This window comes from Vulpes vulpes, chromosome 3, assembly GCF_048418805.1.
Source record: "Vulpes vulpes isolate BD-2025 chromosome 3, VulVul3, whole genome shotgun sequence".
Lineage (NCBI taxonomy): Eukaryota > Metazoa > Chordata > Mammalia > Carnivora > Canidae > Vulpes > Vulpes vulpes.
Window position 1 is genome coordinate 111,433,515 of NC_132782.1, and position 25,500 is coordinate 111,459,014.

Sequence of the window (25,500 nt, forward strand, 5' to 3'; positions counted from 1 at the left end):
GCGAGGTATCATTCACCCACTGGATGGATTACAAAGTTGTCAAACTGACAGAGAAGGGGGCATCATCAAGGTGAGATACAGCTTACAGTGCGACGTTTAATGAGGGAAGCAGAGGGCCACACTCTGGGCCTGGAGGGAGCACTGTTTAGGGCACAATGGGCAAGTGCTGGCATACTGTGTGTTGTGTCCTATGTTCAGGGACACAGCTCTGTACTGCTGATGGACCGACAGTTCTCAAAACCTGCTGGCAGTTGATGCAGCTGCGTAGACCTCTGCAGTCAGCCTCAAGGGGTAGAACATTTCTGACTCAACTGCCTCTGTCTGCTCTCAACCATGTCTCTCTCTCTCACCCAGGACTATGAATTAGAAGCAGAGAAGCTAAGGTCCCTTCTTGATTTGGAGAATGGAAGGAGCAGTCACGTGAGCAAGAGAGCCAGGCTCCAGTCCCCTGCCGCCAAAGTGAGGGAAGAGGTGAGCTCTGTGGGCTGGGCCTTCTTGGAGCTGCCAGGGCCTCTAGGGAGCACAGCATGCAGGCCTCCAAGATGTACACCCAACAGGGAAACTTGGCTGAGAGCCCTCCTGGGTGCAAACAGGTTCAGTAAGAAAAGAGAACTGTTCTCGGGCAGCAGTGCTGATACACCTAGAAAGACAGGCTGCCGGAGGTTTCTGGGCCAGAGCTGTGGATTTGGAAGGCTTCCCACCCCCTCCTCCTAAGTACACATGGAAGACTGATGTTACTAGGTCCTTCTACACATGAGAACATTAAACCACAGAGATGGGGACTTAGTCGTCTTCTACATCCGGTTTTTCCAACAGTTTAGACTGCAGTCCAACTCCAGGTAGCAAGAGGCCAGAGGCCACCCACTGTCCCCAAATGCCAGACTATCAAATACTGTCCAGCTCACTCTTGCTTAGACTTTTGACTCCTGTTTGTTGACTGCTCTCCTGTAGGAAGCAGCTCTTGTTGCCAAGTTCACAGAAGTCAACGCCATCAACAGACAGAGGCTGCAGAATCTGGAGTTTGCTCTGAGTCTCCTGAGACAGGTAATGGATCTCAATAAGACCTTTTTATTTAAGATTTTATTTATTTTAGACAAGAGAGAGAATCCCAAACAGACTCCACACTGAGCTCGGAGCCCAATCCCACGACCCTGAGATTACTACCTAAACCAATATTAAGAGTCAGATGTTTAACTGACTGAGGCACCCAGGCGCCCCTTTTAGTAAGACATTTTACTCAAAACTATTCCAGCAGGTGAAAAATAAGGCTCATTCTGCTTTAAAGAAACAGTCTGTAAGCTAGTGGCACGGCCCCTTGCTAACATGGCTGGGCAGCACAGTCCAGGCACTGGCCCACATCAGTGCTTCTGTTGACATGAATGTGACATGTATGCCATCCAACAAACATATGCTGAGCGCCCAGGAGCAGGTAACTTCTTTTCAGAAGCCTACGTCTGTCTGTCCACACTGTGGAAAATGAAGTTGCACCACAGTGAATGCTCTCTCTGTACTAAGCGCAATGTGCAGCAAGCAGAATAGGGGACAACTATTTGTGCAGGAGAAATGCACATGTCTCAAAGATGACTGCTAGCCTCTAGGAGGAACAGGATCAAAGGCAGGAGACTGTGGTTCCACTTCACACTCTTCTGTGGTTCTAAGATACGTTAAATTTTTTAAGTGGTAAACTACTCATGAACTCAGCACTGAGGGAGCCTTTGGGATCATAGGACAGCCAGTCTGACCTGCTCATAGGTGACCGAGGTGCACCCAGACCAGCTGGGAACAGGCCACAGAGCATGCAGCTTTAACCATGCACTGTCTCCTCCTTCCCAGCAGCCGGAGGTGGGAGCGAGCCATGAGACACTGCAAGGGAGCACACCAGGCTCCACAGTGGAGGAGACATGGAAGGTCCAGAAGGAACTGGATGAGGAGACTGAGCGCAGACAGCAGCTGGAGAAGGAGGTCCAGAGTGCCCAGGAGGAAATCTGGGCTCTGCAACATCGGAGCCCCCAGGAAGCAGTGATAAAGAAGGAAGTGTTGAAGAAAGTACCAGACCCTGTGCTCGAGGAGAGCTTCCAGCAGATGCAACGGACACTGGTGGAGGAGCAGCATAAGAACCAGCTGCTACAGGAGGAGCTAGAGGCGCTTAGGCTGCGGCTGCACACCCTGGAGCAGGAGACCAGGGACGGGGGGCAGGAGTACGTGGTCAAGGAGGTGCTGCGCATCGAGCCAGACAGAGCCCAGGCAGATGAGGTCCTGAAGCTGAGGGAGGAGCTGGAGGAGCTGAGGCGGCAGAAGGGCACCCGGGAAGCAGAGGCAGCCCTCCTGCAGCAGCGCATTTCAGCCCTGGCTGAGGAGAAGAACCAGGCACAGGAGAAGGTCACCGAGAAGGAGGTGGTGAAGCTGCAGAATGACCCCCAGCTGGAGGCAGAGTACCGGCGGCTGCAGGAGGACCAGCAGCGGGAGGGCAAGCTCAGGGAGGAGCACGAGGAGGAACTGAGTTTCCTCCAGGACAAGCTCAAGAGGCTGGAGAAGGAGCGGGCCATGGCGGAGGGGAAGATCACAGTGAAGGAGGTGCTCAAGGTGGAAAAGGATGTGGCAACTGAGAGGGAGGTCGGCGACCTCAAACGCCAGTATGAGGATGAGGAATCCAAGGCTCGCGCCAACCAGAGAGAGAAGACTGAGCTGCTCCGCAAGATCTGGGCCTTGGAGGAGGAGAATGCCCGAGTGCTGGTGCAGGAGAAAGTGCGGGAAATCGTCCGGCCGGACCCTGAGGCAGAGAGGGAGGTGGCCAATCTCCGCCTGGAGCTTGTGCAGCAGGAGCGCAAGTACCGGGGGGCCGAGGAGCAGCTGAAGAGCTACCAGAGTGAGCTGGAGGCACTGAGGAGGCGGGGCCCCCAGGTAGAGGTCAAAGAAGTGACTAAGGAAGTCATCAAGTACAAAACTGACCCTGAGATGGAGAAAGAGCTTCAGAGGCTCAGGGAGGAGATTGTGGACAAGACAAGACTCATTGAAAGGTGTGATGTAGAAATTTACCAGCTGAAGCAAGAGATCCAGTCCCTGAAAGACACCAAACCGCAGGTGCAGACCAAGGAGGTGGTCCAGGAGATTCTCCAGTTCCAGGAAGACCCCCAAACCAAAGAGGAAGTACAGTCTTTAAGGGCCAGGCTATCGGAGGAGCAGAAGAAACAAGTGGATCTGGAAAGGGAGAGGGCCTCCCAGGAGGAGAAGATCAAGCAGAAGGAGGAGGAGCTGTCCCACGTGAAGGAAAAGGTGGTCCAGCAGGAAGTGGTCAGGTACGAGGAGGAGCCTGGCCTGCGGGCTGAGGTGAACACCTTCACTGAGAGCATAGATGCAGAGCTGCGGCAGATCGATACCCTCCGTGGGGAGCTGCGGCGGCTGCAGCGCAGGCGTGCGGAGCTAGAACGCCAGCTGGAGGAGCTGGAGCGTGAGAGGCAGGCGCGCAGGGAAGCCGAGCTGGAGGTGCAGCGCCTGAAGCAGCGGCTGGCCGAGCTGGAGAAGGAGGAGGGGGAGGCCCGGGAGAAGGTGACTCTCAAGCAGAAGGTGGTGCTGCAGCAAGACCCCCAGCAGGCCCGGGAACACGCTCTGCTCAAAGTCCAGCTGGAGGAAGAAAGGCACCGGCGGCAGGTCCTGGAGAGCGAGCTCGAGACCCTGAGAAAAAAGCTTGTCAACCTGGAGAAGATGGAGGTCAAGGAGAAGGTGGTCTTCTCTGAAAGTGTCCAGGTGGAGAAGGGCGACACTGAACAAGAGATTCAGAAGCTGAAGAGCAGCCTGGAGGAGGAGAGCCGGAGCAAGAGGGAACTGGATGCAGAAGTGAGTCGTTTGGAAGCCAAGCTGTCAGAGCTAGAGTTCTGTAACTCCAAGTCCTCCAAAGAGCTGGACTTCCTAAGGGAAGAAAACCACAGGCTACAGCTGGAGCGACAGAGCCTGCAGCTTGAGACCCGGAGGCTCCAGTCAGAAATTGAAATGGCAGCAACAGAAACACGAGACCTGAGAAATATGACTGCGGTGGACTCTGGGACAAACCTGAACTCCAGACTGTGGTCCCTGGAGAGAGAACTGGATGACCTCAAGAGGCTCTCCAAAGACAAAGACCTGGAAATCGATGAGCTGCAGAAGCGCCTGGGCTCCGTGGCCGTCAAGAGGGAGCAAAGGGAGAACCACCTGCGACGCTCCATTGTGGTCATCGACCCTGACACGGGCCGGGAGCTGTCCCCAGAGGAAGCCCATCGGGTCGGTCTCATCGACTGGAACATGTTTGTCAAACTCAGGAGCCAGGAGTGTGACTGGGAGGAAATATCGGTGAAGGGTCCTAGTGGGGAGTCCTCTGTGATCCACGACAGGAAGTCTGGCAGGAAGTTCTCCATTGAAGAGGCCCTGCAGAAAGGCAGGCTGACCCCGGCTCAGTACGACCGCTATGTCAACAAGGATATGTCCATCCAGGAGCTGGCCGTCCTGGTGTCTGGGCAAAAGTAAGCACAGCTCAGCCCTCCCATCTTCTTGGAAGCCAGTGGCTGGCTGTCTCCTACCCAGTAGCACCATGTCTTCTCCTCCTTGGCCCCGTGCAGGCTCCTGACCTGTGCCCTCGCTGTCATTCAACCTGGGTGAGGGACCTGATTCGTCCTCTAATCATTGGACAACCGTGATATCCCTCTTCTGTCCCTTCTCCTACACACTTCCATCAATAGACTCTTTGTGTGATATCTGGAAGCAACCCAAAAAACTAAAGCACATGACACAGGACAACCGAAGCAGACAAGCCCACTCTGCGCACTGGCCTTCACACCCCAGGTGGGGGGGACTCTAGGGCAGAAAGGCCTCCCTTCCACACACCTTTCTGTACATCAAAGGACTGGGCCCCTCAAGGCTGCTGACCTACATTCACATTCCCCCAGGGTGCTGGCTGAGAGCAGACTTTCTGTCAGAGGCCTCCTGGTGAGATAGATCTGGGCTCCAGGCCAGAAAAGGTGCAAAGAAACCAGAACAGTGTTTGGCCTTCGGTGCTAGAGTGAAGGCTGTCAGCCAGACTGTCCCAGGGGAATGCACCATCAGAGAATGCGTTGTGGTTCTGAAATTATTTTCATAAAGGACTCTGTTGCTGTTAGCCTTAGCTTCAGTACCTTACAAGTCTTATTAGCTCATTGGTATTTAGGTATACTACACACTTGATTTTCACCAAATGAATTTTAGGTTCTCTGTTATCTCATATATTATGTAACAAAATGGGACTAGGGAACTCTATTTATAGTGCAAAAATAAACACCTGGTGGCTTGATTCTAATTTCAGTGTTTCTTCTTTTGCATGTGAGGCTTATTATTTCCCCTGCTCCCTCTTGGCTTTTGGCCAAAATGGATATTCCACATATACCAGCTCCTGGGGGAAGAAGAATTAGTTGCAAAAAAAAAAAAAAAAAAAGTAGAGAATGAGAAACAATGTTTTGGAAACCTTGAAACAATTTATTGAGTTGCTTTATACAAGATTAACAATTTCCATACCACCCCCCAACACCAACATAGTCGCGCCGCACAAAAGCCACAGCCCCTCTCACACCTCAGGAGCGGCTGCACCAGGGACAGCCCGGCAGCCCTGCAGCCCCAGGCCCCGCTCTGCCTGCCGGCCCGCCCGGCCATGGCTGTGGAAGTCATTCACTCTTTCGTTACCACAAATAAAGCATAAACAAGAAAAAGAAATCTCATAAACTCCCCATCAAAGAAACGTTTCCCTGAGGCAAGAGGCATCACTAGATTCCTAAAAATGAGGGTATTCTGCTCCAGCTGCACACTCAGTGGTACATGGGGAGGAGGGAGCGCTGCAGGGAAGGGACCTTGGGTGTCCTCGGGTGGAGAAGCCTGGAGAGTTCCCACTGCTCCGTGTTCACGGATGGCCTCTGCGGCTCTGAGCTCAGCAATACAAATCTCTTCTTTGGCTCTTTTGCTACTACCTAAGACTATTCTGTAAACAAACTGGAAACCCAAGATGCAAAAAATAGATATAATGAAGGGATAAGGAATCCACTCTAGCCCGATGTGAAACACATGTTGGTTCTTAACGTTTAAAAAAAAGGAAAGAAAGGAAAACAAAAAAGAAAAGAAAAAAAGAGCAGAGGCCTAGCCGGACAGCTGACAGAGGTCTTGCTCCGCTGGAAACCAGGCAAACCTCTGCATGACTGTGAGTTACTGAGCGCTGTACCCTGGAAGGCAGGAAGCAAGAGAGCTGCCTGTGTCCACACAGGTGTACATTCTGAGGAGGCTGATTACTCGTAACATATTTGCAACCACTTAGCCAAAGCAGTCAGTTCAGACACACCAGGTGGTACACACTTCACAGGACAGGCAAGGGCTTTGACCATCCTTGTGAAGCAGCCACTGGCTGAGTGTGCTCCGGGATAGCTGTCCTAGTCTGTCTCTGATGCACTCTCCGAGCTTACTGGCGCACCACCCTTAAGTCAATGCACAGCCCTGCTGCTTGGAGAGCTCCAGGATGGCAAGGCTTATTTCTACATGGCAGATGCTTCACAGAGGCCTGTTCCTGCAGCTCTGCCTGAGAATGGTTTCTAAAGAAAACAAACTGGAATGTCTGTGACTTGGAACCCCTCATATCCTTGGCCCTCAAAAAGGTGGAGGGCTTTGGGGCTCTGCAGTCCACCTGTATGAACTCTGAAAAAAACAAAATGGGGGCCCTGGCTGTTGGGACCTGGGATTTGGGGGCCCAGATGACCTTCAAGTCAGGACAGCAAAGATCATGATGTGCATCTGTAAAAAACTCAAATTGGCTATGTCTTAAATACAGACATATCTTTTAAAAAAGTCTTCATCTGAGATCCACTCAGAAGGCTGAATGGACGTGTGTCTAATTCTGCTCCACCATAAAGGCACTGGAATTATGTCTTACTATAATATGACATGCGAAAAGCAGTCCCATTCTATCCAATGCATTAATGGTAATGATGAAATCTGGACCAAAATAAGTGTCTTTAAAAATCCTGTCACAACTATTGAATCTACAAAGGTCTTTTTTTCTGAAAGAGCTTCATTGTCATGTTCAGCAGAGAAGCTGGCCCCCACCACAACGAGCAAACATTAGGTGTTCTGAGTACTTTTCAAAAAAAAAAAACAAAACAAAACAAAACAAAAAAACACAAGTCTCCCAGCTGTGTGTTAGCCTGGATTTTTGTCCCGTTGAGCACAACGGACATGGGACGGACACCATGACCATCCAGGGATCCTGCTGTGGCCAGAAGGAGTCCCTGACCAGTAGGGCACTATGAGGTACTGTGACCAAATGCCAGGGGTCAGGTGGATTTAGAGCACGTGTGCCAACTGCTCCACCCTGACACCAGAGCTTCGTACATGACCCAGCGCGCACCCCAGCCCAGAGTTGCCCCTCCAACGATTGTCCATGACAGAGCCGCGGAGCCTGGAGCACCAGGCCAGTCAGTGCCTCTGGAGAAGCCCAGGGCTGCTCCCCTAACAGAAGGCACATCACAGTGCCAAGAGACGCTCCACTTAGCACTCACACCTTCTCCAGAAGAGAACCAATCGGCAGAAAGAGCATAGTGATTATCCAGTTTCTGAGACCTACTTGTTCAGCTTCTGCCCAGACCTAAGTTAGTCGGGCCTTTCCTCTGAAGAGGTCACAATTTCCGTGGTACACCAGGCCCTTTTCCATGAAGTTGAGAAGCATCTGTAAAAGAATAAGCAAACAAACAAACAAACAAACAAAAAAAAACCACACAAGTCTTTCAGGATCTCAGATTCCCTTAAGGTGGCAGTAACAAAACCTCAAGGGAATCACTTAAATAGCAAAAGCCCCTGAACGCTGAGTGTTCTAGGGCTCCAATGAGCCCAAAAACCCTTGACAGAGAATGAGTGCATTGCTACTTGCAGCAGCTTGCAGTGTGCATGGCTTTCTGAGCACTGTGAAGGCAGCTGCTTGCTGCATGCCATGCGACCAGAGCGGCTTCTGTTCTCAACTGCCACCACCATCCCCTGGAACGCTGGACTCAACATTGAGGCCTAGAGACCATGCTGCACTCAAGCAGCAATGAGCACTCTCTCAGCATCAAAACCCTCAGGTCCTACAAAGACAAGTTCAAAGGCACTAGCATTCTGAGTCTGCAGGGGAAAGAAAGCAAAGCAGACACAGGCACACAGCTGAAGTAAGCATGCAGCATTTTGTTTACAACCACTCTATGTAATCCTCCAACCCTAAGAAGCTTTAAGAGACAGAAATGGCACAAAGAAGTTTTTCTTTTCTTTTTCTGAAAATACCACAGGCCAACACCCATGTTTCCAATGGCTTTTCAATTATTTTGTTTCAAAGTGTGACATTCCCCAAAGCAAGCAGAGGCAATGCCATCTTTCAAACCACAAACTCTCACCTACGTGGCTCTATGACCCCCACATTATCCTCTTAGCTACAGCAGCAGCCACTAGTTTGCAGGGTAAGTCCACTGCAATTACTGCTTCTCTAGAGGAAAATGGGAGTCACTGTTGGTATAGGCTTAGCCCCTTGCTTCCTTTCTCTAAAGCAGCAAAATTTCCAGTTTGGAAATTTTCAATCCATTCTTATACCCAGACGGCCTCTGGCACTCACTAGGAACACATCAGCCTCAGGACATGGGGGCCAGAGACCCACAGCAAATCTGGAGGCAGACACAGATTGGGAGGCATCAGGCCACAGGTATGCCCTGCCAGGCAAGCTCCCTGTCTTCCTTCCACCCCACTACCTGTGCACCAGGGCTACCCCAGGCTCAGCTTCCTGAAGAATGGCTCTGCCATGACTGATGTAGCCTTCCTGGTCCTCTCTGGAGCAGGTCTATCATAGTAAGAATAGTAGGCCAAAACCAAAATCCCATGAAGCTTCCTGCCAGTGTTCCATTAGGTACACTTGAGAAGCAGGTTCCATTCTGGTACAGGGTGAGACCAATCACTTACTATGTACTATGAAGGTTACCAGCTGGGGCATCTGTGCTGCATACCACACCCTTTTTCTGAAATCCACTGATCTACGGAGATGAAAAGCAGGAAAAGAAATGGAATACTGCCCCAGGTCCTGCTGTGCTCCTGAACATCTGCCTTCACCCCCGAACTTAACTGAAAGTTGCTCCTGTCTGGCACACATGCTGGCATCACAGGTAAAGGTCCCTCCTAAAACATTGCCACTGTGACCTCACTGCTGTTTGGGGTCTCCCTTTCACTTAAAGTTTTGAGAGGCTTCTGTTAGCTGGCAGCACCTGGAAGGTGTAGCAGCTTAAATGCAAACGCTTTTCAGTGCCCCAATTAGCCCTTGGATATTAGCACCAATGTAAGCACCAAGTTTAGCTAGGGAGTTCCCCTGCCTTGAACACAGGCCACTACCTCCTCCCCTGTGATCACACAGGGTGAGGTTGACCCAGTGGCAGTTCCAAGTGGGGAACGAGGGGAAATTTCAAAGTGGAAGCCTGTGTCAGTTTCTGAGTACCCAAAGAGCCAGAGCCTTGAAGGACAAAGCAGGACAACACAGTAACAACGAGGTGAAGACACTGAACTTCCTGGCAGCAGACAAGGCATCTAATGGGTGGGGAGCAGAATAGCACATTGTGTGCGTGGCACTCTGATCACCTGGCAATTACCTGGCAGACTTTGCGGGATGTGGGTGGACACGGCAGCGTGTGGGAGAGGCGCTGCACGGGGTGGGCTGGAGTGCAAGCCAGCCAGGAGACCTGAGAAAAAACAGGAGGGGAGAAAAGAACAAAACACACACATTGAAGACAGGAACAGAAAAGCTGCTTTGGTGGTTGAGATCCCAGACAACCTACTGGACAGGTTCCGGGTGAGAACCCCACGGGGAGGGGGCTCAGCATGGTTCCCAGGAACTCTGCCCATGGTCACACACCAAACAAACACAGGAACCCAGCACATGACAACAGAACTCATCAATCATAGCACAGGCACTGGGGAACCTTCTGTCCCTCCAGCATGACGAGAGGAAAGCAACACTTACTATGGTTGAGGCCGTGGTGGAATGTCCCAGGAGCAGGACCCGTGACAATGGCATCCTTGGAAACCCCTGCTTTGGCAGAGGATTCGGCGCTGAAGGAGAGCACATGGAGAGGAAACTGGGAGATGATCCCCAGGGAGTTGGAATTCATGGCTCCAGGCAGTTTTGGGCTGCCGGACTTGTACGATGCAGACAGCAGATTTAAGGGCGAGGAGCTGGCCAGCAGCACAGCCCCACTTGTTCCTTTCTAGGAAAGGAAACACAGCATGGTCAGAACGCCAGTCCTGCCGCAGCTCACTCACAGACCAGAGCTGGTAATGGATGTGCAGGGTGGGGACCCACTGGTAACTAACTATCCCTTAAGAAGGTGAAGGTGCCCCCTGCTCTGTCGCTCCAAAGGAAGGAAGAGGAGTCTCTGACCCAGCATGGAATGGCTCCCAGGACAGTGTTCATTTAAAAAGCCGGGTATAAAATATGCCTTTGTGCGAGAAAGGAAGAGTATCTCATGTAGACAGCAAAACAGATGTAGGCATATACAAATGCTTATGTGTCCATCTTTATATACATAAAACACATATTTGTATGTGTTGATCTTTGTTCTTAGAGAGAAGCAGGAAAAACCTGAAACTAAGAAATATAGTTACCTTGCAGGGGTGGTAGGAGCAGGACACAGGCAGATGAGACCTTGCTGAACATAACTTTCTATAGTTTTGTCTTTCTAACTACATAGTCTTTTTTTATATGTTGGAAAAATGAAAACAACTGCTCTCTCCCATGTTCCCAACCTGCATCCAAACTTCTGTAATTACCCACACGCAAGCCTCATGAACCACTGTACTCTGTCAAATTGCCTTATCTGACCTACAGAGTCCTTTAAAACCCAACCAAAACAATCACTCTTCCAAGATACTCATATTCCTGGGGCATGAACATCTCCACAAAACTGATGATCTGAGAGGTAACGCCATTTTCATTTACTTGTTTGGACAGAAGGACAAGTAGGAGGCTATGAAATATGAAAGTAGTTTAACGGCTCATTCTATGCCACCCAGGATCCCTGCAAACCAGTCCTTTCCTTCTGCTCATCCACAGGAGAAGTTTCAGGATCTCCTGGGATTCCTACCACCAGAAAAGTAAAGACCTGAAAACAGGAAGCCCAGTCCTCCTTCCAATTTCCGGGCTCACTGTTCCTACCTGACCTTCAGTGTCAGATCTCATTCTCCGACCAGGGCAAGGCAAGCGGCCCTGTCCACAAGACCCATGAGGGGTGGGCTGCTGTGCCAGGACACTCACTGGCAAGGAGGTAGACGATGTCACGCTGCTAACTGCGCTGGACTTCAGGGAGGAAGTCAGTAGCTTTGCCACTCCCTGGGTCCCACCGCTGGAGTCTCCATTTGGACCACCTGGAGGGGCCACCAGGGTCAGCTTCTGGGAAACAGGTGGTTTTTTCACTGTCCCAGAGCCTGGGACAGGTCTGCTGGCAGACTGTCCTGTGGAGGGAGGCTGTACACCGGGGAGCAGGTTCCCGGAAGTAGAGCTCTGGACTGGTGTTCCTCCAGAGGAAGAGCTGCCAGAAGAAACCCCATGTTTAGAGACAGAGCTGGCGAAGGGACTATTCTTATAAGATGGCCCTGAAGAGCTGGCTGAGTGCTGTTTTGCTGGATGGCTCAGGGTGGTGGAGGACGAGGCTGGGGTCTTATGCGAGTTGCTGCTGGAGGCTGGTGCGCCTCCTGAAGAGGCCGGCGTGGAGGGATGGAAGCTCTGGCCTTTGGTTGCTGTCTTCACAAGCTGGAGGAGGGAACGATGGCACTGTGGGGAGGAAGGCTTTGGGCCCTGGAGCTTATTGACAAAAGGAGCTGGAGGTGTGAAACCCTTTTGCTGTTGAGTGCCTGCATGAAAAACTTTGACTTGGGGGCCAGGCACAGGAGCTGCTGCCTGGGGTGCGTGAGACGTCCGTGGCAAGCCATGGTGCTTTGCTTTGGACTGGTGCACTTCTGACAGGCCCTTGCTGAGCGTGGCCTGACAGGATAGCTCTTTGTAGCCAGAGCTCTCTGGTTTTTTCTCCTGAGAGGACTGCCCCAGTGCCAAAGCCTGTTCAGCCAGAAAATTAAGGGGAGACTGCAGAGAACTAGAGGTTGGCGGGGCAGAAGGGCTGGGCTTTGGAAAGTTCCTCTTCTCTTCTGAGCACCCGACACCCACCATCTTCTCTGCAGGTGCCTTTGAGGGTGCCGGCAGCGGGAACTCAGAGCCCCCACCTGCTCTGCTGTTCAGTACAGCCAGTTCCTTAGACACCACCTCCAAAGAGGAGGCTGAATTACGGATCAAGTCCCCATCCAACGAGTCCTCCAGGTTGATAGGAGCAGGATTAGCAAGGCTGCCAGACGCCTGGGTTGAGAGCTCCCTGTTTGCAGCCCCAGTGCTCAGGCCTCCTCCTGGGTGTTCTGAAGGCAAAGGCAGGGGGCCACCAATCTGGCCTGATGGGACGGAAACCTTTTTATCAGGCTTAGTGGATGATTCCTAAAGGAAAATAGAAATTCTGATGTTTAGAAATGTCCAACAATGCCAACACTGGCCTTGCAGTGAGGATGCAAATGTGAGAACACCATGAGGCCCAAAGATCCAGGTTTTCTTGTACAATCACAAAACAAGAGAGGAACAGAGCAGTTGCCGTGCCTGCTTCAACTTGAAAGTGCTAAACTCCTTCACCTTCTCTGGTTCCTAGTTGGCTGGCTTGGCTTACCAAGCATACTTTCTTGCTATGTACATACTCACCCGCAAAGAAACCTTCTCTCTTTTTTTAAATTATTTATTTATTTATTCATGAGAGACACAGAGAGAGAGACAGAGGGAGAAGCAGGCTCCATGCAAGGAGCCTGACGTGGGACTAGATCCCTGGTCTCCAGGATCACATCCTGGACTGAAGGTGGCACTAAACCGCTGAGCCACCGGGGCTGCCCAAACTTGCTGTTTCTGAAAAAGTAAAAGGCTCAAGCAAAGAGATGGCCTCACACTGTGTCAGAGTATTCCCAGTTGCAATCAGAAAACGAGGCATGGCATGAGAATTGTCTTAAGTTAGCTTTCTTTTTCCTCCTTGGTCTTCTCTAGCATCTATCTCCTCAGCTCGGTGCAAAGGAAAAGTCCTGTCATAGGAGCGGAAACAGGACCTACCCCATCACTCCCACATCCCAAGTGCTTAATGCAGTTTGTCTTAGACACTGTAGGAGCTTCACAGATACTTAAGAATATAGAATTGACACAGCTTATTCTCACGGACTGTTTATATATGATCAAGGAGACTATAAAGCCTCATGAGCTATTAAAAATTTTGGTAAAACAGCAATTCTTACTACACTGAAAAGTTTCTGCAAGGTCTAATATGGTTTTCAGTCTCTGTTCTCTAGCCACTGTATTACCTTCCATCTCTGCCAGGTAAATACAACAAAGCCACCTGCCCTTTCCAGTGCAGCTCCAGGCTAACCTGCACCTGGCTAGCACTGTTCTGCCATGAGGAGTATCCTCACGCTAGAAGACTTTCACATCTGCAGGGGCTCTTCACTCCTCAGAGAGCGGTCAGGAAGACTTCATTTGAATCCCACAAACACCACCAACAACCCAGAAACGGTCTCCTACAACTAAGGCTGGAAGGCACTAAAGTGGCCCAGCTCAGGTCTCTGCCCTGCCAACCTCAGGCCCCTGCAATGGGCCAGGCTGCCTCTTGGTATAGCCTGAAGAGTACCATCCTGAAGAGCTGTCACTCAGTCCAGCACAGCTCAAGGAGCTGCTCTGGTCACCTGAGAGGTTTCATATGAATGGCTGAAGAAAGAGGAGAATTCATGACCCTGAGTAGGCTGACTCACCTTCATCTTGATTTTGGAAGAGGCCATGACTTTCTTCTTGGCCCTGTTCAAAGGAATGAACACAGAAAAGGGTTAGAGGAGATCCACAAAGGAAATGAAAATAACAGTAGTTCTTGAGAAAGTACTGAGACACTCACAGGATTGACGTCAGATGCCCATGGCCTCGTCTGCTCTCCTTAAACAGAGTCCTGAAACAGAAAGAGAACACTAAGCAGTCTGCATAGACCCCCCTGAAGGCAAGCACTCTGCTTCTAGAGCTTTCCTAGCATCCCTGGTACTCAGTGACTATTATGCCTTAAATGTCAGTGGCCTGGTGAGCTTAATTCCTAGTGAGAGAGTCTAAGTGGCTGCACTGGCGACTCAAAAGCAAACAGTCTAGAGTGACCCCAAAAAACTATGGTTCTGTCCCAAAATTTCTCATAGTGATTTCTCCCCTAAAGGCAGAAGTGATTTCCTTGTTGCTGATTCTCATTCCTTTTAAGAGTCAAATGTGTAATGACCACAGTTTCTCTTTTTCTAGTGAAACACAACAAAATTTTCTTTATGCACCTCCCCATACACTTTCAGAAGTTCAATCTGTAAAGAAAAGAGCAAGTCCACCTAAAGAAGGGATACAAAGAAAGGCTCCATGACTTGATTCTAGTAAGATGGTACAGTAGGAGGCACCAGGAACTGTCAACCCACCTGGACAACTACACTAATAGAATCTAAAATAATTATTTTAGGCATACCTGGGTGTGGCTCAGTCAGTTAAACATCCAACTCTTGATCTCAGCTTAGGTCCTGATCTCAAAGTTGTGAGACCAACCTCCGTATTGGGCTATATACACTCAGCACGGAGTCTGCCTGAGATTCTCTCTCTCCTTCTCCCTCTGCCCCTCTCCCTGTTCACACATTCGCACTTTCTCTAAAAAAAATAAATCTTAAAATAAGTATTTTGGAATTCTAGAGTATGTTGAAGGCTTACAACTTATAGGGGAGGACCTGAAGAGTAAACTGCTGTCAATTCTAGCTCTTAGCACAGTTGCAGCCTCCTGTCCCCAGCCCCACGTCAGGCAGCTGCACACGTGTCCCCAGAACAGTTTGCCCACAGCTTGCAGGAACTTGGGAGGTCCTCCAAGTACTGGGAACCTCTGCTCTGATTGCTGCTTTTCATCACAGAGGTACAGACAGAGATGGGCAGCCACTGCTGTCTCTCCCCACCCCATGGCAAGCCCCTGCCCCTTTGGCTGAGGTGACTTCCAGTGGATTTGAAAAACTGTTGTCCTTTTCCCTTCTTCAATGTTCACTTTCTCACTTTTAGGAGACAGATATTTAAAAACAGAACATTCAAAACAACTGCATATATGGGGGAAAGTGAGAGAGCGACTACCCGTGCCCAAGCAAGGGCTCAGATAAGACCCAGGAAGACATTAAGTTTACATCACAGGCTGATCTCAGGTAGAGAGACTACCCACAACATTCACAAAAACAAAAATATACAGAATGGGGGCAATAGTTAACAATACTGTATTGTATATTTGGGTTTTTTTGTTTTGTTTTTTTTTTTTTTTTGTATTGTATATTTGAAAGTTGCTGGGAGAATCCATCTTTTCTTTTTTTTTTTTTTTTTTAAGTAGGCTCCAATGTGGCGCTTGAAATCATGACCCAGAGATCAAGACCTGAGCTGAGATCAAGAGTCAGACACTTAACCAACTGAGCCACCTAGGCACCCGGAAGATAAAAGTTCTCATCAAAGAAAAGAAAAATTGTAACTATGTGAGGTAAACGATGATCCCTAGAGACTTACTGTGGTAGGCATTTCACAAACATCAAATGTAAAACCATTATGTTTTACACCTGAAACTAATTCTACGTTGTATGTCAATTATATCTCAAAAAAAAAAAAAAAAAAAGATAAAAATAATAAGAAAAAGTAAACCTGGGGGAAGTGAGAGAATCTGATTTCTGGAGTTACCACATTCAATTCAAATCTAGTGTTCCACACACATGCATAGAAAAAAAAAAATAAGGCAAACAAATACGAAAGTATAGGCTGTTCAAGGGAAAAAAAAATACCCAGAAACTCTCTCCAAAAAAGATCTAATGGCAAATATATTAGACAAAGATGTTAAAGCAATGATCTTACAGATGCTCAAAGAACTACAAGTAGATGTGGAGAAAGTCAAGAAAGATTGTTGTGAACAAAACAGAAATACCAATAAAGAAACAGAAAACCTAAACAGAAACCAGGAAGAAATTCCAGAACTTAATAAAAGTATAATAACAAAAATGAAAAATTTCCTGGACTGCTCAAATACAGATGTGTGCAAAGAGAAGATAATGGAAATTACCATTTCCATTACAGAACAGAAAGAAAAAAAGGAACAGAAAGAAAAAAAGACTGAAGAAAAGTGAACAGACCACAGGGACATGCAGGGCACCATCTCTTGGACCACATGCACACCACATGCTGTAGAAGTCCCAGAAGGAGAAGAGAGGGCAGAAAGGGGAGAGAGAATAGTGGAAGAAATATTGGCTAAAGTCCCCTCAAATCTGATGAAAAAGATGAATATAAACATCCAAGATGCTCAGTGAACTCCAAGATGAACCCCACAGAGAAACATTGTAATCAAACTTTTAAAACAAAAAGAATCTTGAAAGCCCAAAGAGAGAAGTACAACATCACTTAAAATTATTAGCAGATTTCTCATCAGAAATGTTGGAAGGCCAGAAGATAGTGGGCAAATATACTCAAAGTGCTGAAAGAAAAGGGCCAACAAGAATCCTATATCCAGCAAAACTGTCCTTCAGAAGTGGGGGATCTATGAAGACACTTTGAGACAGACAAAGGTTGAAGGACATTGTGACCATTGGACTGCTCTGCGGGAAATGCTCAAGGGCGCCCTGTGCAAATAAAATGACATCAGACAGTACTTTAAAACCATGTGAAGAAATAAGGATCTCGAAAAAGTAAATATAAGGGCAATTATAAAAGCTAGTTTTCTAAGGTTCCCCGAGTCTCAGTTAAGTGTCTGACACTTGATTTCAGCTCAGGTCATGATTCCACAGTTGTGAGATGGAATCTCACACTCAGCAGAGTCTGCTTAAGATTCTCTCTCTCCCTCTGCCCTTCCTCCTATTTGCATGCACACGCGTTTTTTTTCTCTCAAATAAAATCTTTAAAAAAACAAGCTAGTAATCTCCTAACAGTGGTTTGTAACTGAACTTTTTACTTTCTACATGATTTAAGAGACTAATATAAAGAAAAAAATAGCAATTATTAACATAAAAGCTAATATTACTATAACTTTGGTTTGTAACTCCAAATCTTGTTTTCTACATAATCTAAGACAGTAAGGCATTTTAAAAAATTATTAGCTTATGTTCTGGGGCTCACAATGTATAAAAATGTAATTTTGTGCTATAAGCAACCAAAGCAGGGAAAGAACTGTATGGGAGCAGCGTTTTTATAGGTCATTGAACTTACAGAAGCAAGCCCTTCTTTATCAGTAATTACTTTAAATATGAATGGATTAAATTTTCCAATCAAAACAAAGACAGACAGAATGGATAAACACACATGATCTAACTCAATTCTGTCTAAAGGAACTGACTTGAGACCCAAAAACAAAAACAGGTTGAAGGCAAAAGGATGGAAGAAGATATTCCACACACACAATAATCAGAGAGAGAGCAGGGGAGGAAGCTATGCTGGTATCAGACAAAACAGACTTTAAGGGATCCCTGGGTGGCACAGCGGTTTAATGCCTGCCTTTGGCCCAGGGCGCGATCCTGGAGACCAGGATCGAATCCCACGTCGGGCTCCCAGTGGCATGGAGCCTGCTTCTCCCTCTGCCTGTGTCTCTGCCTCTCTCTCTCTCTCTGTATGACTATCATAAATAAATAAAAATTAAATAAATAAATAAATAAATAAATAAATAAATAAATAAATAAATGAAAATAGCTATTCTATTTAAAAAAAGAAAAACAGACTTTAAATCAAGAAAGATTACAAGACAGGGCATGGGTGGCTCAGTGGCTGAGCATCTGCCTTTGGCTCAGGGCATGATCCTGGGGTCTGAGACTGAGTCCCACATCGGGCTCCTCATAGGGACCCTGCTATGTCTCTCCTTCTGTCTCTCATGAATAAATATATCTTAAAAAAAAGATTATAAGACAAAAGACATTATGTATTAATAAAAACTTCAAAACAGCAAGAAGACGCAATAATTATAAACATTCCTATACTGGAAGCAAAAACTGACAGAAATGAAGGGTGAAATAGACAATTCTACAACAGGAGTTGGAGAATTCAGTACCCATTCACAATAATAAGTAGAACACCAAATAGAAGACAAATAAAACAGCAGAAAAGTTAACACAGTAAACCAACTAGATCCAACAACATATACAGTACACTACCCAACAACAGATCATTCTTTTAAAGTGTACATGGGACATTTCCGAGGACAGACCATATATTAGGTCACAAAGTAAGTCTCAAGAAATTTAGACTGAGGCACCTGGGTGGCTCAGTCTGTTAAGCATCTGCCTTTGGCTCAGGTCATGACCCCAGGGGTCCTGGGATTGAGCCCTGAGTCAGTGGGCTCCCTGCTCAGCAAGGAGTTTGCTTGTCCCTCTCTCTCTGGACCCCCATCACCACTCTCTTTTGTTGTCTCAAATAAATAAAATCTTTTAAAAAAAATATTTAAAAAGATAGATACCATACAAACTATCTTCCCTCACCTCAAGAGAATGTAGTTACAAATAAGTAACATAAGAAAAACTGAAAAATTCACAAAACTGTGGAAATTAAACAACACACTTTAAACTTTTTTATTCATTTATGTATTCATGATAGACACAGAGAGAGAGAGAGAGGCAGAGATGTAGGCAGAGGGAGAAGCAGGCTCCCTGCAGGGAGCCCAATGTGAGACTCCTCCCAGGACCCCTGGGATCACAATGGAGCCAAAGACAGATGCTCAACCGCTGAGCCACCCAGGTGCCCCAACAATACCCCTTTTAAACAATCAATGGATCAAAGAAAAAAAGTCACAAAGGAAACAAGAAAATACTTAAAAGACGAATGAAAAGGAAAACACAAATATACCAAAACTTACAGCTCAAAGGATGCCAAGGGGGTACTATAGCTATAAACATTTATGTTTAAAAACAAGAAAAATCTCAAATCAACAACCTGACTTTACAACTTAAGAAACTACAAAAAGAACAAATTAAACCGATAGCAAGTACAGGGAAGGAAATACAGAAGATCAGAGCATAGGTAAATGAAACAGAGAATAAACAGAGAAAAATCAGTAAGAGCAAAAGTTGGTTCTTCGAAAACATCAAGACAATTGGCAAACCCTTAGCTAGATGGACTAAGAAATGTTCAAGAGGATACTCAAATTACCAAAATCAGGAAAGTGGGGACATTACTACTGATTCTAGAAAGAAAAAAGGATTCTAAGAGAGTACTATGAACAACTGCACACCAACAAATGGGATTACCTAGCTGAAATGGACAAATTCCTACAAACACAAAACCTACCAAGACTAAATCCCTAAGAATTACAAAATCTGACTATACTTGTAACTAGCAAGAGGGCTGAATCAGTTATGAAAAAACTTTTGACAAAGAAAAGGCCTGGAAATGATGGCTTCAGGGTGGATTCTACCAAATATGTAAAGTACTACTACCAATCCTCAAACTTAAAAAAAAAAAAAAAACCCTAAAGAGGGAATACTTACAAATTCATTCTATGAAGTTGACATTACCCTGATACCAAAGCCAGGCAAAGATAGCACAAGAAAATTACAGAGCAATATCCTGTAAATAACACTGATGAAAAACTTCCCAACAAAATACTAGCAAACAGGATTCAGGAGCATATTAAAAACATTATACATCACAGACCAAGTGAAATTTATGTCTGGAATGCAAGGGTGATTCAACATACAAAAACTGATCAGTGTAATATACCACGTGAACAGAATGAAGTAAAAAACCCCACATGATCATTTCAACTGATGCAGAAAAGGCACAGGACAAAATTCAACACCCTATCATGATAAAAACACTCAACAAGCTTATAATAGGATTACTTCTACATAATAAAAGCCAAATATGAAACCCCCCAGTGAACATCATAATGGTAAAAAGCTGAAAGTGTTTCTTCTAAGATCAGGAAAAAGGTAAGAATGACTGCTTTCACAACTTCTAATTCAACACAGTACTGGGAGTTCTAGCCAGAGCAGTTAGGCCAGAAAAAGAAACAAAAGGCATTGAAACTTAGAAGGAATAAGGTGGGCTCCGTTTGCAAAGATTATCTTTTATGTAGAAAACTCTGAAGATTCCAGAAAGTTTTAGAATAAATGAATTTTGCAAAGTCTCAAGATGCAAAATCAACACACACAAAAATCAGTTGTATTTCTGTACATGAAAAGGAAATTACAAAAATAATTCTATTCACAACAGCATCAAAAGAAAAAAACAAAAGAAAAACTTAGGAATTAACTTCACCAAGGAGGTAAGAGACTTATACAATGAAAACGACAAAACACTGCTGAAAGAAATTAAAGACATAAATAAATGGAAACACATCCCGGGGGCACCTGGGTGGCTTGGTCGGTCAACCCGTTAAGTGTCTGCCTCGGCTCAGGTCGTGATTCCAGGGTCCTGGGATACAGCCCTTCATTGGACTCCCTGCTCAGCAGGGAGCCTGCTTCTCCTTCCCTCTCCTTCTACTCATGTGCACACCAGTGTGCTCTAATAAATACAATCCTTTAAAAAAAAAAAAAAAAAAGATTTCTTTATCTATTCATGAGAGACAGAGAGAAGCAGAAACATAGGCAGAGGGAGAAGCAGGCTCCCTGTGGGAAGCCTGATGCAAGACTCGATCCCAGGATCACAATCTGAGCCAAAGGCAGATGCTCAACCACTGAGCCACCCAGGCGCCCCAAATAAATGAAGGAAAGAAAAGAAAAGAAAAATAAGGAAAAGAAAAGAAACACATCCTATCACAGACTGGACAACTTAATATTACTGAGTTGTAATCTCAATACTAGCTAAAGCAATCTATAGATTCAATGTAATCCCCCAAAAATCCTAATGACTGTTTTTTGCAGAAATAGAAAAATCCATTAAAATTCATATGGAATTTCAAGAGATTCTAAAAGCCAAAAATAATCTTGAAAAAGAATAGAGCTGGAGAATCACACTTTCTGATTTCAAAATTTACAAAGCTAGATTACTGGATTACTATCCAGCATGTTATTGGCATAAAGACAGATACACAGATCAATGGAAGAGGACAGACAGCTCAGAAGTAAAACCCTCACATATGGGGTCAAATGATTTTCAACAAAGGTGTGAAGACCAATGAAGGAAGGACAGTCTTTTCAACTGGTGCTGCGAAAACTGGATATCCACATGCAAAAAAAATGAAGGTGCACCCTTTATGTAATGTCATATACAAAAATTAACTCAGCTTCATGACACTGGAGCTGACAATTGTTATCTTAGATATGACACCAGATATGTCTACACAAAATGTAGACAAATTGGACTTCACTAAATTTAAAAATTTTGTACACCAAAGATACCATCCACAGAGTAAAAAAGTAACTCACAAGATGGGAGAAAATATTTGGAAATCACATCTGTCAAGGGATTAATATCCAGAATACAGAATATTTGTTGCTCAACAACAAAATATTTCCAATTGAAAAATGGGCAAAAGACTTGAATAGACATTTTAAGAAGGTATATAAATGGCCCATTAGTAAATGAAAAGATGCTCAATGTCACTAATCACTAGGAAAATTCAAATCAAATCTATAGGGAGATACCACCTCAGGTCCATTACGACAGTAGCTACCACCAAAACCCCAGAAAATGTCAAGTACTGGTGAGGAGGCAAACAAGCCCTTGTGCACTGATGGTGGAAATGCAAAATGATATAGCCACTATGGAAAACACTCGTGGTTCCTCGAAGAATTAAACATATAATTATCACATGATCCAGCTATTCCATTTCTAGGCATAAACACAAAAGAACTGAAATCAGGGTGTTGAAGAGGTATTTGTACACCCAATTTCATAACAGTATTATTCACAATAGCTAAGAGATAGAAGCAACCTAAGCATCAACTGATGCATGGATAACCAAAATGGGGCTTACACATACAATGGAATGTTATTCTGTGCCTTAAAAAGGAAGGCAATTCAGTAATGTGTAATAAAGACAAATCCTTGAGGATATTATACTGAGTGAAATGAACCAGTTCCACAAAGACAAATTCTGTAGGATTCCACTTCTTTTTTTTTTTTTTTAATTTTTATTTATTTATGATAGGCACACAGTGAGAGAGAGAGAGGCAGAGACACAGGCAGAGGGAGAAGCAGGCTCCATGCACCGGGAGCCCGACACAGGATTCGATCCTGGGTCTCCAGGATTGCGCCCTGGGCCAAAGGCAGGCGCTAAACCACTGTGCCACCCAGGGATCCCCTGATTCCACTTCTATGAAGTACTCGGATGAGTCAAAATCATAGAAAGTAGAACAATGATCACAGAATCGAGGGTGGGAGGATGTGAAGTTATTGTTTAATAGGTAAAAAACTTCAGTTTTAGAAGATGAAAGGAGTTAAAGGGATGGATGGTTATGGTTCCACAACAATGTAAAGGTATTTAAGATTTCTTTTTTTAATTTATGTATTCATGAGAGACACACATAGAGAAGCAGAGATATAGGCAGTGGGAGAAGCAGGCTCCCCAAGGGGAGCCCAATGCGGGACTCTATCCTGGGACCCCAGGATCACACCCTGAGCCAAAGGCAGACCCTCAACCACTGAGTCACCCAGGTGTCCCTGTAAATGTATTTAAAACCACTGGACAGGGCAGCCCGGGTGGCTCAGCGGTTTAGCGCCTGCCTTCATCCCAGGGCGTGACCCTGGAGACCCAGGATCGAGTCCCACGTTGAGCTCCCTGCATGGAGTCTACTTTTCCCTCCGCCTGTGCCTCTGCCTCTCTCTCTGTCTCCTGTGTATTCTCATGAATAAATAATAAAATTAAAAATAAGTAAATAAATAAAACCACTGGACAGGGCAGCCTGGGTGGCTCAGGGGTTTAGCGTCACCTTTAGCCAAGGGCCTGATCCTGGAGACCCAGGATCAAGTCCCACGTCAGGCTCCCTGCATGGAGCCTGCTTCTCCCTCTGCCTGTGTCTCTGTCTCTGTCTCTCTCTCTCTCTCTCTGTCTCTCATGAATAAATAAATAAAATCTTTAAAAAAAATGATGGTAAAAATTATTTTAAAAATTAAAAATAAATAAAACCACTGGATGGTGCACCTAAGAATGATTCAGATGGTAAAGTTTTATGTAAAGTGTATTTTCCCACAGTGGGGGAAAGGGGAGAGCACAAGCTCCAGCCAGCTTTCCTATCTGTGGACGGCAGTCATAGTTCCTTCACACAGAAAGCTACACATTACAGAAGTTCAGCCCTTAACTCCAATAAGCAGTCAGCCTGATCCTCGCCAAGTAAGACTTCTGTTCAGAACAAGAAGATATTTCCAAGATGAATCTACCTCTCAACTTCAATGGGGAGCCATTATCTCAAAACAGGTAAGGGCAGACTGAGGTGAGATGTGCATACTCCAATTCAGAGCTGAAGTGGGACAAAGCATGACAAAGACAAAACCCCAAAGATAACTTCCTTCGTCAAGGGAAGAATAAGAGCCATTCACAGCAACCAGTACACCCCTAACCACTCCAGTAAGGCTGGAGTTGACTCAGCTAGACGGTGACTCCTGAGTTAAGGGACCCTGTTGGCCTGGCAGAACAGAAGCACTCAAATATTTCTGTACTGCAAGAACGCTCCACCTCATCACCACACTGACCATACTGGCTGCTCACGGCCCTCACCTGGCCTGCATCCAGCCTTTGGGCCACAGAGGTTTGACCTCAGCATCCAGAAAGGCCTTCACATAGTCCTCCCAAGACTGGGTCTTATTGTTCCTCTCCAGATCGTAGCTCTCCAGTTTTATCTTCACCACGTGGCAAAGCAGCTCCCTGAGGGGTAGACAGAAGTCAGAAACTTCAAACTACGCCAAATGCTACTTTTAAGGTTTCAATCATGTGCTTTCAGCAGCCCTGATTAAAGTAAATGATTCTAACCTTCATTAGAAACACAGGAACATGCTCAGACACTGGCCCCACAAACCCTCCAATGAGGCAAGGTCCCAGTTTGGGCACACCTGATTTCATCATTCCACTGGAACTTCTTCCGGGGTCCCATTATCCTCCTGCCCCCCTTTTCCTCATCTTCTTCCTCATCAGAGCACATCCGTTCCCTCTGCTCCTTGTCCTTCTCCTCTTCCAGCATCCTATAGTGTGAATAGGACCAATGGGACCCTAAGGTCACTACCACAGAAGAACTACTTCCTCCCACATCCACTGCCTCCCCCCTGCCCCAGGCTTCTAAGAGAAGGTGAAAATGCTGCAGAAGAGCGAAAAGTCTCATTTACAAATGTAATAATGGGGAAAAAAAATAAAGAAAGAAAAAAGAGAAGAGGCAGAAGGATGTCATGTGAGAGTGATGGAACACACTTACTTAGCGACCTTGGCTTGTGTGTGCGCCTGACATTCATCCTGGTACTTGGCCATCTGCTCTGGCATTGCCCTTCCAATGGCTTCCTTAAGCTTCTGGAGAGGCTCCTTCAGACGTCCCCCCTGCAGAGAGTAGGACATATCATAAGATTGGTTCATGCATCACTTCTTAACTGAGGATACACTACTAGTAATCACACGAAGGCAGGACAACAGCAGATGTGCATCTGTGAAGGCTCAGTCACCTTCTCCTAAAGCCAAGGGACTGCACTCCACAGTCACCCACCTGTTCGTAGAGGTGAAGTTTCCGAGCACGTTTGACCAGGGTGTCCTTGCTGCAGGGCAGGAATGAAGCAAGATAGGCATAGACCCCAGAACGGATTTGGCTACTCAGCTCTCGAGTTTGCACCTCTATGCTGAAGAAGAGAAGAGAGTCATCAGGAGCCCGCAGCTCACTGGAGCTTCTCTCATCATGAGGTCACCCTACCGCAGAGAGGAAAACCAAGAGCCAACAACAGATCAAACCTTATGCTGTCGGTCACGCACTGTTAACTAAGTGACCAGTGCAACAGATCCCCAGCAGTCACCAAATCAGAACTCCCACACCTGATAAACTTGGCTAGGTCAAGGCCCTCAGGTCAAAGACAAGACCAACTCAAAGGTAGTCAGGAGAACAGAACCGAGGAGAACAAGCTCTGAAGTACTAAATTTCACCAATAAAAAGAACATAAGAGCTTTCAAAATGGAAAGTGGGATCCCTGGGTGGCGCAGCGGTTTGGCGCCTGCCTTTGGCCCAGGGCGCGATCCTGGAGACCCGGGATTGAATCCCACGTCACGCTCCCGGTGCATGGAGCCTGCTTCTCCCTCTGCCTGTGTCTCTGCCTTTCTCTCTCTCTGTGTGACTATCATAAATAAATAAAAAATTAAAAAACAAAAAAACAAAAAAAACAAAATGGAAAGTGATTGAGTTTCTTTGTGTAGACAGGAAATACTTTCCAACAGTATTTCCTTTTTCCCCCAGTTCTATCCCTAATAAGGAGGTGAGGGAAAT

The 25,500-nt window shown here is 46.4% G+C and overlaps 2 protein-coding genes across 4 annotated transcripts in view; one reads left to right on the forward strand and one right to left on the reverse strand.

Annotated features, from left to right (window-relative positions):
- PPL (periplakin) overlaps window positions 1-5,302 on the forward strand; it is a 45,392-nt gene extending 40,090 nt beyond the window's left edge. Inside the window, exons 20-22 of one of the 2 annotated variants that reach the window (XM_026003058.2) lie at window positions 355-471; window positions 952-1,044; window positions 1,834-5,302. In XM_026003058.2, coding sequence (XP_025858843.1) covers window positions 355-471; window positions 952-1,044; window positions 1,834-4,497 — 2,874 coding nt within the window. In that variant the 3' untranslated portion in view covers window positions 4,498-5,302. The remainder of the gene's footprint in view (window positions 1-354; window positions 472-951; window positions 1,045-1,833) is intronic. The other variant, XM_026003059.2, reaches the window with a different exon arrangement.
- Window positions 5,303-5,457: 155 nt separating this feature from the next.
- The window catches only part of UBN1 (ubinuclein 1), a 39,743-nt gene continuing 19,700 nt past the window's right edge, over window positions 5,458-25,500 (reverse strand). The window contains exons 9-18 of one of the 2 annotated variants that reach the window (XM_026003057.2): window positions 24,736-24,865; window positions 24,454-24,572; window positions 24,098-24,226; window positions 23,766-23,912; window positions 13,998-14,048; window positions 13,861-13,903; window positions 11,297-12,520; window positions 10,007-10,250; window positions 9,636-9,725; window positions 5,458-7,705 (exon numbers count right to left, since the gene is read on the reverse strand). In XM_026003057.2, coding sequence (XP_025858842.1) covers window positions 7,656-7,705; window positions 9,636-9,725; window positions 10,007-10,250; window positions 11,297-12,520; window positions 13,861-13,903; window positions 13,998-14,048; window positions 23,766-23,912; window positions 24,098-24,226; window positions 24,454-24,572; window positions 24,736-24,865 — 2,227 coding nt within the window. In that variant the 3' untranslated portion in view covers window positions 5,458-7,655. Of the gene's footprint in view, window positions 7,706-9,635; window positions 9,726-10,006; window positions 10,251-11,197; window positions 12,521-13,860; window positions 13,904-13,997; window positions 14,049-23,765; window positions 23,913-24,097; window positions 24,227-24,453; window positions 24,573-24,735; window positions 24,866-25,500 lie in introns of both variants that reach the window. The other variant, XM_026003056.2, reaches the window with a different exon arrangement.